The sequence below is a fragment of the Meles meles genome, chromosome 6 (assembly GCF_922984935.1).
Source record: "Meles meles chromosome 6, mMelMel3.1 paternal haplotype, whole genome shotgun sequence".
Lineage (NCBI taxonomy): Eukaryota > Metazoa > Chordata > Mammalia > Carnivora > Mustelidae > Meles > Meles meles.
Window position 1 is genome coordinate 65,780,439 of NC_060071.1, and position 16,166 is coordinate 65,796,604.

The 16,166-nt window shown below is 41.4% G+C and overlaps 1 protein-coding gene across 10 annotated transcripts in view; it reads left to right on the forward strand.

Annotated features, from left to right (window-relative positions):
• Positions 1–16,166, forward strand: part of GANC (glucosidase alpha, neutral C) — a 71,226-nt gene that overhangs the window by 5,965 nt on the left and 49,095 nt on the right. For 8 of the 10 annotated variants that reach the window (XR_006818628.1, XM_046007539.1, XM_046007538.1 and 5 more), the window contains exons 5-6: positions 7,907–8,034; positions 12,930–13,112. Coding sequence is in view for 9 of the 10 variants with exons in the window: in XM_046007539.1 (XP_045863495.1) it covers positions 7,907–8,034; positions 12,930–13,112 (311 nt within the window). In the remaining variant the exon portion in view is untranslated. Of the gene's footprint in view, positions 1–2,257; positions 3,840–7,906; positions 8,035–12,929; positions 13,113–16,166 lie in introns of those variants that run through there. The other 2 variants (XM_046007543.1, XM_046007546.1) reach the window with 2 other exon arrangements.

A 16,166-nucleotide genomic window follows, 5' to 3' on the forward strand; every position in this document is an offset into this window, starting at 1 on the left:
GGGGTAGCACTGATTTCCTTCCTGGAGAGCCACCTGCCATTTGCATGTGGTCTAATAGCCTGACACCCAGCCAAACCTCTGTATTCAGTGTCTGCAGAAACACTCGGCTCCAGGAAATGTAGAGTCCACTAGAAACCTTCCAGGAGTCATAGTCATTAAGCCTGCCACCAGATGTTACGTACCTTTCTTTTTTCTTTGTTTTTCTTTGTTTGGGGTTTTTGTTTGTTTGTTTGTTTGATGTCATTTGCTCCTTTTCCTTCCTGTCTCCAGTGTGTCTAAACCCAGAGAGTTGTAGCTATCCGACAGGGCAAAATTACTTTCTGTCCTTGGGGACCCTTGGTATATCGAACATCTGAACATCCACCATCATGAAGACTCATGATGAAGCAAAGAAAATGAGGCAAAAGCACTCTTTGGGCCAGAATGCAAATGTCCATGCATCTTGATACCAGCGCAGTTAGTGGTGGATCCCCACACACAATGTTTTAGATCAGTTCTCTACACACATGCCTCTTTGGAGCCTGAAAACATGAGAGACAATGCTATTCAGGTCAGGTGCCAGAGCTAGAGTCTACCAGATCTAGATCCTTCCAAGGAAAAGAAGTGACAATCCAGGACGACCCATAGAATCTCAGCATAAGATAGCACATGGCTCGGAAGGAAGTTGAGAAGCCCAATAAGCAAGGGCAAGTTATCCAGGATGTCAGCAACATGGCTCCCAAGACTGAGAACTTCGAGGACCCCTTGGAACAGTCTTTATGTTCAGGTATTAGAAATATTGGGGCTGCACAGAGAATCTACATGCTCTAATCTCGGGCAAATCTATAGGTTTAGGGGGTCACCCTGAAATTCTGGGCTTAATTCCAATTTAATGTTTTCCTTGTCACCTGGAGTTGAGATGACTGAGAGGGACTCAGGATTTTATGTCCTCTGTCAGCCTGGTAGGGACAATGAGGACCCAGACAGTAATTTCTAAAGTTGTCTGAACCAGCTCACTGCATAGACAAGCAGCCTCCATTTGAAGTGGTTTCTGGGATGTAATGGGTATTTCATGGGAGATGTCACTTTAGGGCATGGTATTGGTGTAGTCTGGAGATTTAAAATAAGCTGCACACGTCTACTTATTCAGAATGATAGCTTTTTACTTCAAGTTCAGAGAGACAGAGTCCAAAGTCTAAGGATCATATTCAGCTCATAACTGCAGTTCTCAGATTTCATTGATCCAGCAGATTCTGACAAACAGCGTTCTTACTGTCTCTGCCTGCCCCCACACCATTACAGCTCTTAAAGCAGTAACTTTGTTGTCAAGATCTGTTGTTAATTGTTGAAATCTTCTCAATCCCTTCCCCCAACATAAGCAACCAGGAAACAGAACCGAGCTTCATTCAACATTGTCTTAGCTCAGGCTCCTGTGACAAAATACTGTAGACTGGGTATCTTAAACAACAGAAACTGATTTGCCATAGTTCTAGAGCTGGGAAATCCAAAATGAAGGTATCTTTTGGGACCCTTTTCCTGGCTTAGAAGACTTAGAAGACTACCACCTTCTTACTGTATTTTCAGATAGTGGAGAGAGAGCTAATTCTCTGATTTCTTCTTCTAAGGGCACTTATTACCCCATGATAACCCCACCCTCATGACTTTATCTAAACCTAATCACTTTCCAAAAGCCCCATCTCCAGATACCATCATATTGAGGGGTAGTGCTTCAATATATGAATTTGGAGATGGGGGGAGACACAGTTCAGTCTGTAGCAAGCATGATGTTCCTGGGACATCATGTTATGTTACAGAGCAAGCTGAGGGGTGGCCCTGTGTGTTCTCTCCAACTCAGGACATCTAGGCTTTGAAGAAAAGGCAGTTGTAAGTTAAACTGCCCAAGTTTTCTCACACAGGGTCCCAGAATAGTATGTTCCCTATTCCTGATGAAGAAATAATCAGATAGATACTTGATAAAGAGACTTCCAAAAGAAAGCTAACAGTATAATGTTGACTGTTTTTTAGAGCTGTTTTTTTCTATTACCAATTTTTTTTTCCTTTCTGTGAAAATTTGACCTAGATTGAGAAACAGGGAAGACCCAGTCTTGTGACTTCAGAGCAGAGCAGTTTATTCTGTCCTCTGAGTCTAGCTAAAAAGCAGTGCTAGCAAGGCGATCTGGAACAGACCTGTGTCTTTGATCTGCTTTTATATTGCTAGTTTTGAGGCTTTCTCATGACATGGATGACTTTTTAGCACTACATTTACTTTCCTTTGCAGCCTGTTGGCGAGTTTTCACCAGAGGCTCCATTTCTGGCAGCATCTCCAAGGATGCAGTGATATCTCTGAGCACCCCCATGAAGTTCCCCCTTGCCTTTGCCTCTGAGCCCAATGAAATGGGATTTTGCCCAACCAGCTGCCCCCTCAGCTGATGAGGGAGAACTACCACTTGTTAGCCAGTAGTGTTTCTGCAGAAACGGCCATGAACAGGCAGCTAATTTGGGAACTAGCCAAACACCCAGAAGCTAACCTGGACAGGCTTATTGTCCTTAGGGTACAGGCTAACGCCCAGCGTGAACTTGCCAGCGTTCTCTGTAGAGAATCAGTGCTTGCAGTAAATCAACTGGCTGCAACAATGGAAGGAGCAATTAGTGCCTTGTGGCAATTTAATGAACTCTTAGACCATTCTCTGAATCCCGGGAGATGTTGATCAACTTGCTAACTCTTGTAGGCGCTTTAGATGAACTGTTCGTTAGAGTATAGTGGACACCTGGTGCCAGAGGAAAGGCAAGATCTGTATCCATCAAGGAGAAGTTGACGGGCTCATAATTTCCATTCCTAATACCCACTGCTATTTTTAACATGTATTCTAGGGCTGTTCTGTTAACACTTGTCAGTCTCGACTAGTTGTGACTTCCAGTTCTGGGTAAATAGCAGGTTTTGTTTTCATGTAATTATGACCAGTCCACTACTTGAATACAAAGACAAGTCTGTTTCTACCACCATGGTTTTTACAACCTGGTATTTTTGCCCATGTGGCCAAAAACAACAACAAGAAGCTAAATTTATGGATGACAGACTACCAGGTTTTGTTTTTATTACGTATGAAAGAAATCAGGTACAAAAAGAGAATTAATACTCTTTCCCAGCCTATGAGAAGGAAATATATAAATAAAGCTTTATGAAAAGCCAAATGGAGACTTGCAGTATTAAAAGGAACCTCTAAATGGGTCCCTTTCTCTGAGAATTTGTCTTATTCTCTCTTTGTAGATGGACATTTACAGATTTTAAATGTTTTTAAGGGAACAAAATCCATACTGTGTCATTATTTAAAATGCTCCATTACACGTTTCTTCACTTAGTTTACATAAATCCATCTTGCTGCAATTTGAGTGTAATTGCTACTATAATCTAAGTATTTCATACTGACTTCTAGTTTACACAGTCTAGCTTCTGTAAGTTAACATATCTTTTCATTGTCATTTACCGTCATCACTGACAGGAGGAAGAGATGCCATCATTTATTTGTATATCACTTTTTCATAAGTGTCCAGACAGGAAAAGAAAGGGAATATATAGAGAAATTCTTAATGTGTTAGATAGGAGAATGTAACATTCATATCCACACTTTTTGACATGAGCAAGAATTGGGCAATAACTGGCAATTGAGAAACCCAGAGAAGTGGTTTTTAAACTGAGAGCCCAGGTCTCCGTGGAGGTGTCTCAGGGCTCAATTCAGGGAGGGGCTCAAAGATAGGGGCTCCAAGCTACTCCCCACTGTCTTTAACCCACGTAGCTTTGTTTATTAGACTTCTGAAAATCTGTTGCTGTTTTAAAAAAAGCTTTTAAGTCAATGAAAACAGCATGAGCCAGGGATGCCTGGGTGCCTCAGTTGGTTAAGCGGCTGCCTTTGGCTCAGGTCATGATCCCAGGTTCCTTGAGCTCCTTGCTCAGCAGAGAGCCTGCTTCTCCCTCTGCCTGCTCTGCCTGCCATTCTGCCTGCTTGTGCTCTTGCTCTCTGACAAATAAATCTTTTAAAAAAATTAAAATTAAAACATACTGATTAAAAGAGAAAAAAAAAAAACAGCATGAGCCAGATCATAGAAATAGAGCATACTAATGTCTAAGGAAATTATATGCTTGGAACATGAAAGATATGTCGGTAATGGTAGGAGATATGAATGAATCTGAATATCAACCTTGAAAAGGATTGCCCATTTGGGAAAAAATCATTTGCTTAATTGAGCTAGAACGAAAACAAAATGGAGCTCTGACTCTGATTTGTGTGTTTGGTTATAAAAGGTCATTATGGTAAAAGTAAAAGCAGGGTTATTAATTACCTCCTCATAGAATTAGGGTTCTTTCGTGAGTTGCAGCCTCAAGAACAGAACATACAGACCAATCTTCGTTTGTTTGTTTGTTTGTTTGTTTTTTATTGTTCTTTTAAAGAGAGCTACTAAAACTGGGAGGATCTCTGAGTACAGAAATGGGGTGTAGTTGATCATCATAGGTAGGCAGCCTGTGTGCCCTCTGCTTAGGATGTTCATGCTCATTTTGCCTCCCCAAAGTCCTGCTAGTCCCAGAAGGTCCTGCTTCTCCAGAGATAGCCCAGAACCCCTGTCCTTAACAGTCATCATCAGTATTCCCTTTTGTTCTCCTGAAGCGCTGCCCTTGTCCCTCTCCCTCAGCACTTACAGCATGTTTTATGTTTACCGTGTTTCATCTGTAAATTGCAATTTCCCTCTAAGAGTTTAGTCATCTTTTTCACAGCATATCACAGTATCAGATGCCAAATAAATGTTAGTTGAATTTGAGAGCAATGGCAATACAGGTCTCACTTAGGAGATAACACATAATCTAACAGAATTTCAACTATACTTGTGTTTGAGCACATTTTTAAATCTTAGAATTCTGATGGCACACTTGAAGTCATTAAGTTTACAAAAGAACATTAGACATGAAAGGAATAATTACATTATGATTGGGGTGGGGGAAGGGTGATGCTGGTCAAAGAGTAACTTCCAGCTGAACATGAAATAAATTCTGGGGATTCTCCTGTACAGCATAATGATTATAACTAATGGTACTCTATTATATACTTGAAAGTTGCTAGAAGAGTAGATCATAAATGTCCTCATCACAAAAAAGAGATAGTAATTATGTGATACAATGCAGTTATTAGCTAATGCTGTAGTGATTATCATCTTGCGATATGTAAGTATCAAATCAACCCAGTGTACACCTTAAATTTGTACAATATGTCTGTATCTCAATAAAACTAGAAAAATAATTATGCTATGCTCACTACTACTCTACTATAGTGCTATCTTAAGATCTGTTATGGACTCTGAAAAACAACCTGAGGGTTTTGAAGGGTCAGGGGTGGGAGGTTGGGGGAACAGGTGGTGGGTAATAGGGAGGGCACGTTTTGCATGGAGCACTGGGTGTTGTGCAAAAACAATGAATACTGTTACGCTGAAAAAAATAAATAAAATGGAAGAAAAAAAAAAAGAACTATCTGTAAAGCAGCCACAGCCACTGTACTTTTTATCTGGCCACTCTTAATGTGTAATGTCACTGCTTAAGTGCCCTGACTACTTTCCTATTATTCCCAAGAGGCAAAGTTCCAGTGAAATCTTTTTTTTTTTTTTTTTTTTTTTAAAGTGTTGTGATAGTTCTCTGTGCTTCCTACCTTACTTGCACCACAGTGTACCTGTTCTGGACTAGGTCACACAGCCTGCCCACCTTAGCCTTTCACTGAACAGATGTTACAGTAACAATACATGTTTCCAAATGTAACCAGAATTTGGTATCATATGAAGGATTTAATGAAGGATTTGCTATTAATCATTGCTATATGGCAGAGTGGTTGAAAACTGTCAAAATATTTATCTGATCAAGTTTTTTTGAGAAAGACTGTAGCTCTGTCTTGGGAGTTGCTTGCTCTCAGAATCCCAAATAATTTGATTTGGGCAAAGAAGAGGAGCCTCATCTAACACTGGCAGGTGATACTTTATACTTTTGAGGCCTTTTTTGGCAGGGAGAGTTGATAAAGTTATTCATAAAGTAAACAGCATTTTTGTAAGATAAGCATGGAGGTTTGGAAGCTTGGTCACATCTGACCCTTTTTTAAACTGCCAGTTAGGGGGGCGCCTGGGTGGCTCAGTGGGTTAAGCCTCTGCCTTCGGCTCAGGTTACGATCTCAGGGTCCTGGGATCGAGCCCTGCATCGGGCTCTTTGCTCAGCAGGGAGTCTGCTTCCCCCTCTCTCTCTGCTGGCCTCTCTGCCTACTTGTGATCTCTCTCTGTCAAATAAATAAATAAAATCTTAAAAAAAAAAACAAAACTACCAATTAGAGTAAATCAAAGGGGAACCATAGGTTAGAAAACCAAATCCTCAGGCATAGCCCCATAACCATACCTTAAGAGTCCGTAGAGTAATAGAATGTTCCATAGGTCAGGTGCCCTTTGAAATCTCTAAGGAATTGCAGAAGGCACTGAAAAATGGGCAGGTTCATTAATTGCCCACAGACTCCAGAATATCTATGAGGAGAAAACTTGTCATATGAAACTGAGATATGACTTGGCCTTTTCCATTATTCTCAAGTAAACTGGATTTTCTAACTACATAAATGAATGGAAAACAAAAGTCCATGAGATCCTAGATTTTTTTTTCTTTTTTTTTTTTTTAAGAGTTTATTTATTTATTTGACAGAGATCACAAGTAGGCAGAGAGGCAGACAGGGGTGTTGGGAAGCAGGCTCCCTGCTGAGCAGAGAGCCCAATGCGGGGCTCGATCCCAGGACCCTGAGATCATGACCTGAGCCGAAGGCAGAGGCTTAACCCACTGAGCCACTCAGGTGCCCCTAGACTTTTTTTCTTAAAAATGCATGTTTGATTCTAGTGTATGTATAAATAAAGATGACTGCATATTAAAAAATACATATTTCTCTGATCTAGATGCCTCATTTTGTAACCTAAAACTAGCCACTTCTATTTGCTTGAGGTTTGATGTTTTGTGTTTTATTTCTCAATTCCTATATTCTCTATAATTCTGTGTTGCTTCCATGTCCCACTGTATGCAGAATTTTACCCAAATTCCCCAGCCTCTTAAGCTTAGAGTAGTATCCCAACCTCTTGAGAAAGTTGAATTTTACCTGAATTCCCCAGCCTCTTAAGAAAGCTGAGAATATTCCAACCTCTTGAGAAAGTTCCCCAGACCTTATTCCCAGGTATACAGGAAATCCCTTCATTTTAGTACAGCAAGGCTTAATCATCTATCCTAGGGAACCCCCGTGACCACTATTTTATTCTCTATTCCTTTCCATTCTGTGGCTTGTTATCCTTCATCTTCCATTCAGCTGGAATCCAGTTGTCCTAGTTTTAAGATCAAGTTCTTAAGATAGCTGCAGTTTGTCATCATACAGAGCCAGAGGTCCCAGTTTTCCAAAAGCAGTTTCAGTTTATGTCCATCATTCTGTATAATTATTAATAGAGACCTCTTTCATCTTTGAAGGTCCTGGTGTGGACAATTACATGTTTGCCTAGCCATAGAACACATAAAAGCTATTTCTTGCTGTACTCCAGGTACAGCCAAACAAGTACATAGAAAGATTGGGGAGCTTTTTCCTTCATGATTCCCATTGTTCTCCAGTTTATTTGGCCTATAATAATTCAAACATAGCTTTTTTTTAAAGATTTTATTTATTTGAGAAAGAGAGAGGGAGAGGGAGCATGAGCTGGGGGAGGTGCAAGGGAGAAGCTGACTCTCAGTGAGGTCCCCGGGATCGTGACCTGAGCCGAAGGCAGATGCTTAACAGACTAAGCCACCCAGGTGCCCCAAACATAGTTTCTAATTATTGCAATTTGACTGTAGAACCGACCATCACTGGGCTAATACCTTTGAAATTAATCTCATGTCTGTTCCCAGGTTCCCCTTCTGGCTGAAATTTATGGTATAGAGGGAAATATTTTCAGGCTTAAAATCAATGAGGAAACTCCCCTGAAACCCAGGTATGAGGTTCCCGATGTCCTCACAAGCAAGCCCAGCACTGTAAGGTAAGCCAAGGAACAAGAGAACTTGGATACACCCTCAATATGGGCTTTTATCATACACTGAGGAGCAGATTTTGTATGTGCCTCCAGTTTCTCTATTCAAAGCTACCATCATTTGCCAAGGTTGTGTTCAGTTATTTGGGGATAAATTTATCCATTTCGTATGTTATCCATTCTGTTTTCTCTTCTTGTGCTGTGATTGATCGGCCCTTATAAATGGGGAGAGGCAGAGCTTTTGACCCCTGCTGTCCTTTTCACAAAGAAAAGGATTCATCAACCTGACTTTGGGAACAAGTAGAAGCAGAGCTATTTAATTTCCTCAATTTAGCGGCAGGGCTCCAGAGATCTAATGCACTAACCAAACTTGCTTACTGTAATTTATACAGTAAGGCTGACTCAATTTTAATTAATGATAGTCTCAGAAGTCTAACATGTAATTTGATTGAGAGTCAGAGATAAATTAATAATCAGTGTCTAAGTGAAAAAAAAAATCTTTGGGGATTAAAAAGTATTTTCCATGTCACTGCAGCATCTTGTTCAGTTCTCGGCACACCTTCCAGTGATATTTCAACTTGGTTCTGCCTGTTGATTCCTGTTATTTCTTTTATATATTATTTCACCAAGGGAATAGAAGATTATGCCAGATGCTTTAATTTTCACTATATTATTATCATAGTTTTATGTAGATTATTTTTTCCATAAAAATTTAATAAAGTCAGTAAATTATAGTAGAATCATCATAAATTCAGAGTAGGTCTGTCTATTCATTGAGCTGCTACCATATTCCAAGAACTCAGGAAACAGGAATTAAAAAGAGACTCCTCTTAAGACTTTGCAGTTTGCATGTGCACTTGTTTTTATGCATGTGTGTATAGGTGGGTGGGTGTGGGGGTGTGTGTATATTATTGGTCACACTATATTGTTTTTACTATCCTGGAGGATTTGCTTTCCTGGTAGATCCTTTAACATTTTTACAAATTCATCTCTCCTTTTCTTTTTCTGTGTATCATTGCCATGTTTTGGGGTCAGGGCGATAACTAGCTTTGTTTAGTAAATATGGCATATTCTCCTTCTGTTCCAACCTCTATCTAGAGGGCCTTTTACTACTGCAGTAACTAGAAAGCTAAAAACTACATTCCTCCATCTCTTATATTCCCATGCAGCTAGTTTCTGGTATATTTCAGGATCTACCAATCATTTGTACTTACAGGGATCTTGATTTCAGAACTGAGCTTCCCATTTTGCCAGTGTGGATTTGGCCTCCATAGAATGTCTCTCTAGAGGTATACTAGTGAGAGCAGTAGTTTCCTGATCTCCAGAGCTAACATGGCATGATCCTGGAGCCCAGCAGTTGCCATAGTGACTTCTGATTATCCAACTTCCTGATTCTCGCTGCAATAGAAGTTCCATTGACCATACAGTTATGCAGTATTGTTCTATTGGTCATTACTGTTACCTCAACACTTCTCATGATGTTGTAAGCTCCTAGTTTCCCCATATTAAGTCACTTATTTTCTACTTAAAATAGAGTGTTTTCTTTAAACTACAGTTGACTCTGGGTTGATATAGTCTTTAGTATCAGAAGTGAGTATAGGCCACAAACCCTCCAGGATGGGAATATGAGATAGGTTAGTTGATTTGGCTGGATTTGGAGATAGCAAGGACATCGTTATCATTTGGATGAGATATTAGTGTTGTAGACTGAATCATGTGCTTGTCCCCCACCCCCCCACCCTTGCAAACTCATTTGTTGAAACCCTAACCTCCTGTGCCTCTGAATGTAACTGTATTTAAAGGTATGGCCTTTGAAGAGGTAACTAAGTTAAAATTGGGTCATTAACGTGGGCTTTAATACAATATGACTTGTGCCCACACGAAGAGGAGATTAGGACACAAGTAACACAGGCAGAGGAATGACTGTGGGAGGACAAAGCAAGAAGATGAAAGCAAGGAGAAAGGTGTCAGAAGAAACCAAACACTGACACTTTGACCTTGGACTTCCAGCCTCTAGAATTTTGAGAGAATTAACTTCTGTAGTTTAAGCTACCTACTCAGTGTGGTGTTTGTTGTGGCAAACCTAGCAAATTAATACAACTGGCAGTAAATCACAGCATTCCATGACAGAGTTACTTAAATTACTACCCATGGTCAACTGAAATAAAGTGCATATTGAGAGTATGGCCCCTGCAGACCAAACAATAGGGACATAGCATAGTGCAATTGTTATAAAGAACTCAAAACTCTGAAGTGGCCTCTTATTAATTTAACTGAAGAACTTAAAGAAAGAAAAGTACAGTCTCGGGTTTTAAATTCTTAGCTTAGGCATTTGTCAGAAACTAAGTAAGTTTTTTTATGACAGTCCTAAAGTCTCTCATATCTGTTGTGGCTTCAGAGTCCTTATAACTGAAAATCAGATACAGAGTTTGTCTGTGGTTTGCTGAGTTAGACCATGAGTTTAATTCACAGCTTCATCAGTTCTGTGAATTTAGGGCACTAATTGGGAAAAGGGAAAGTTATATAGCAGCATTTGGGAAGATTTGAATAACGAGTACTCAGACCTCAGAATTCCATCAAGCCTCCTATTCCAGCAGAAGCAGCTCCTTTTCCTCTAACAAAGCTGATCCAACCTTACTTGGACACCCTGTGTTGACCTCACCTAAGATATATTGTGCAGGGGGATTCTAGTGCTCCTTGTGCCTCACACCACCCTTCACTGCCTTTAAAACCGCTATTGGAGTCCAGCATGCCTAAGGAGCTAATTACAAGATTTTCTCTCGGCAAAAACCTGGTATATGGATGGAAATAATTTCTGAGGGACTCCGAGACCAAAGGAAGGAACATAATTTTAGGACCACATTAAATTTACTGACATGGGTACATGTACCAGAGAATCTAGATTTGATATGCTAGCTTGGACAGCTGGGAGTGGATCTAATTATTTGCTTGGCTGGTTAATTATAATCTGTGTTCAGTTATGGACTCTGCTGAATGAAGCTAAGATACCAGAAATTCCTTGGCACTGAGTAGAAGGAATGATCCATAGACTTAGGGAGGTAAAGATGTTGAAGTAGATATATCGTACTCAACAGCTCATCTAGCTCCTAATTTTGTTCTCTAAGAGGATCCAAAAGATACTCCCTTCACTGAGAAATAAATTGGTAAGGGAACATTTGGAAAGCACTGTGGTGAGTGAATGTCTTTTGTGAGAGAGACATAATGGTGGGAAATGATGCCATCAAAATGGGCTCCCTGAGGAGTGCCTGGGTGCTTAAGTGTCTACCTTCAGTGCAGGTCATGATCTCAGGGCCCTGGGATAGAGCACTGTGTCTTAGGAGGCTCCCTGTTCAGCGAGTTGGCTTCTCCCTTTCCTCCTCCCCTTCCCACTTTCCCTCCCCCTGCTCGCTCTCTCTAATAAATGAATTTTTTTCAAGATTTACTTATTTATTTATGTAACAGAGGCACTGTGAGAGAGGGAACACAAGCCAAGGGAGTGGGAGAGAGAGAAGCAGTCTTCCTGCCAAGCAGGGAGTTCGATGCGGGGCCAATCCCAGGACCCTGGGATCACAACCGGAGCCTAAGGCAGATACTTAACAACTGAGCTACCCAGGTGCCCCATCAAATAAATAAAATCATAAAAAAGGGGGGGGGGCTCCCTGATTTCACTGGAGACCATGAGACTCCAGGTCACAGAATGAAAGTAGCAGCATTTAGTAGGTAGAAACAAGGTGAATATGTTTCCATAAGGTGCAGCAGTATATGGATAGTACCCAAAATGGTTTAACCCTTGGGGCAGTGGACAAAGTATCAAAGGATGCATTGGGCTGAAATAGATGCATTAAAGTGGAACAACCAAAAGAACTCGGTTTGATAAACAGTGAGATACAACTTCTCACCCAACTCCAGACAGTTTCCAGAGCCCAGGCATCTTGCTTGAGGGGTGGGGCTTAGAACCCATGGAGAAGGACTTGATAAGGACATAATAAGAACATAAAATATCCCTCTTCACCTTCCCTGAAGAGGCTTGTGACCATTTACCAAAATGACAACGCACCAGAGAAATAAATATCTAGACCTCTGAGGGGTTTTAAGTGCTGCCTCTGAGCTTACATAATTCGTGGGGATCCAGAATATCCTAACAGTCTACCTATCAAATTGGGGACTGATGGGAATCAGGAGAGATTCCATCTCACTGGACTTAGTGGGTCAAAATCCAATCTAGGTTATCTCCTTGGTTTCTGAGTGTATGGTTGGGATGAGAGAGAAAGGCAAAGTGTTTAGTGCACTGAAGTGTTACTAGACTGTCCGGACCAAGGTAATGATGATAGCTAACATTTATTGAGTGCTTATTATGTGCCAGCCACTGCCAGGTGTTTTGCATGAGTGATCTCATTTAATTCTCCCCAAAAGCTCTATTTGTTCTTGCTTTTATTATTTCTACTTTACAGATGAGGAAACTGAGAACTGGATAGACTGATTAATTTGTCCAAAGTTATGCACCTAGTGCATGATAAAGCTATGTTCAATCCAGGCTTTCTGACACCAAAACCCGTGTTCTCAGTCGCTGCTTTCCACTGTCTTATCTATGCTATGTCACATGAATATTGATTTACAATTTTTTTTTTTTAATTTTCAAGAGAGAGAGAGTTCATGCAGTGTGGAATTGGGGTAGGTGGTGAGGGACAGAGGGGGAGGGAGAGAAAATCTCAAGTAGACTCCTCACCCAGTCCGGAGTCCAACACAGCACTCCATCTCACAATCCCGAGATCATGACCTAAGCTGAAATCAAGAGCTAGGCACTTAACTGACTGAGCCACCCAGGTGCCCCATTTACATATTAATTGAAATTGAGAATCACATTGAACCATGTAAACCTGTTTTTCTCTTGTTTTATTTTCTAGGCTTATTTCATGTGCAGGGGATGCAGATAGTCTGGTATTGACAGACAGAAAAGGAGATCTGAAGTGTCATATCACAGCAAACCCATTCAAGATAGATTTGGTGTCTGAAGAAGAAGTAGTGATGAGCATAAACTCCCTGGGACAATTGTACTTTGAGCACCTGCAGATTCCTCTTGAGCAAAGGTATTTTTGCACATTACTTGACATACAGAGAACTTCAGAAAACCTGATTGTGATTACTAATTGCCTAAATAGTTGATATATTGCCGTGGAAAATTGGTCGCTTTATTTGCTGAGATAGTGTTCTCAGATATTTCATCTTTTCACCTGTGCAAGTAAAAACAGGTTTAATGACAAGAATGATTCCCAGATTTTTGCAACTTGATATTCTTAACATATCCACAGGTCTTGTTCTCAGGGTCATGAGTTCAAGGCCCACACTGGGCTCCATGCTAGGCATGGAACCTACTTAAAGAAAAAAAAAGAAAAGAAAACAATCTCTGAGAAGGAACTAAAGACTAGCAGAACAGATCATACACAACAAGGACAAAAAGAAAAGACCACATCCAGATGGGACAGAAGAACAGAGACATAATTTAGTCAGGTCCCACACCCCCAGTGCAGCACCACAAGTGGGAAGACTATCACAACTGAAGATGCCTGCCCTGAGAGACAAGGGGTCTGAGCCCCACATCAGGCTCATATCCCAGGGGACTTACACCAGGAAGACGAGCGTCCATAATGTCTGGCTTTGAAAACCAACAGTTCTTATGTCCCAGAGAGTCAGAGGGTAGAAAACTGACTATGCTCTCAAATGGCATGTGCACAATCACACTTGGCTTTGAGTTCCAGTACAGAGGCAACCACCTAAAAAACATCTGGGTTACATGTGAAGGAGGTCCATTGACTAATTTTAGGGCATGTGCCAGAATAGCAGGAATCTGTTGGAATGTCCTCCAGGGACAGATGCACTATGGGTACCATTCTACCTGGCCCAGGGTTGGTGGGTGTCATTTCTGGCACTCTGTATCTACTATGCTAGAGCGCCACTCACCCTGTCCAGTGTTCCCTGCAGATTTGCTCCATCCAAGCCACCTCCCAGCCTGTACCCTCACCCAAGTTTCTCTGCACCCTGGTATTCCCTGTGGGTGCCTTTGGCTAGCATCAGAGTTCCTCCTAAGTAGCCTTCAGCCCAGCACTTGCAGCAGGGAGCCTTAGCTAGGACCAGAACCCCTCCTAAGTACCTCCACCCAGGGGGGCCAGCCCTACAAACTAGAACACCTATAGCAGTCACAACTGGACCTCTTAGCAAGCCATGCAGGAGACATGCCCCACCCACCAGTGTATCCATAGCTCTCATAACCCAGCCTCACAGCCAGCCATGCCAGGGACCAACCCCACACACCAGCAACAGTCAGAACCAGGTCCCAGAGGGGCTAGCCCCACTAACCAGCATGACCATAGCAGTCAAAATCAGACCTCACAGATGGTCATGCTGGAGGATAGCCCTACATCTGTGAGTCTGCACAACTGCAACCCAGTCACTACAGGAAGGTACATGCAGCCCACATATGGAACACTTTTGGGGCACCTGACTGGAGTGGCTAGAGGGTTTATACTACTGGGCCTGCAGGATACCTTCTGCATAAAGCTATTCCTTCAAGATCAGGAGATGTAACTCATCTACATAATACATAGAAACAGAGACTTCGACAAAATGAGAAGACAGAAGAATATGTTCCAAATGAAAAAAAAAAAAGTCAAAACTTCAGAAAAAGAACTAAAGAAATAAGCAATTGATGGTCAGAAAGATGCTCACCAAACTCAGGAGAAGAATGAATGAACACAGTGAAAACTTCAACAAGGAGTTAGAAAATATTAAAACAACCCATCAGCTGAAGGATACAGTAACTGAAGTGAAATATACACTAGGGGGAATCAACAGATTAGATGATGCAGAAGAACACGTCAGCAATCTGACGACAGGGTATTGTAAATCACCCAGAGCAGCAAAAAGAAAAAAAAAATTTTAATGAGGGTAGTTTAAGAGACCACTGGAACATCAGACATACAAACATTCATATTTTATGGGGTCCCAGGAGAAGGGGGGAAAGGGACAGGAACCCTATTTAAAGAAATAATGGGGGCACCTGGATGGTTAAAACATCTGACTTTGTCTTGGGTCATGATCTCAGGGTGCTGGGGTCAAGCCCTGTGTTGGGCTCTGTGCTTTGCAGGGAGTCTGCTTCTTCCTTTCCTTCTGCCCTTCCCCCCACTCTCTCTGTCTCTCTCTCTAATAAATAAATAAAATTTTTCTTTAAAAAGGAAAATAATAGCAGAAAATTTCTCTAATCAGGTAAAAGAAATAGAAATCCAAGTCCAGAAAGCACAGAGAAAGACCCACCCCAGGACACATTACAGTGGAAGTATCAGTAGTTAAAGATGAGGGAATCTTAAAAGCAGCAAGGGAAAAACTAGTTACATACAAAGGAAACCCCTAAACTTAATAGGCCGGAAGGGAGTCATGCTATGTATTCAAAGTACTGATAGGAGAAAGACTTATAACTAAGAATACTTTATACCTGGCAAGGTTATTTCCCAGAATTAAAGGAGAAATAAGGGGTTTCCCAAATAAGCAAAAGCAAAAGGAGTTCATCAGCATGAAACCGGCCTTCCAAGAAATGTTAAAGGGACTTCCTTAAATGGAAAAGAAAAGTCCGTAACTAGAAATAAGAAAATTATAAAAGAAAAGCATCTCACTGGTAAAGATACGTGTCTAATAAAGGTAGTAGTTCAACCACCTGCTTAGCTTGTATAAGGTTGAAAGACAAAAGTAATGGGGCACTTAGGTGGTTCAGTGGGTTGGGCCTCTGCCTTCAGCTCAGGTTGTGGTCTCAGGGTCCTGGGATTGAGCCACACATCTGGCTCTCTGCTCAGCATGGAGCCTTGCTTCCCCATCTCTGCCTGCCTCTATCCCTACTTATGATCTCTCTCTCTTTCAAATAAATAAAGCCTTTAAAAAAAAAAAAAGACAAAAGTAATAAAACCATCTAGACCAGGGGCACCTGGATGGCTTAGTTGGTTGGGCGACTGCTTTCAGCTCAGGTCATGATTCTGGAGTCCCAGGATCAAGTCCCACATTGGGGCTCCCTGCTCAGTGGGGAGTTTGCTCCTCCCTCTGATCCTACCCCCTCTTGTGCGTGCGCGTGCTCGCTCTCTCTCTCTCTCTCTCTCATT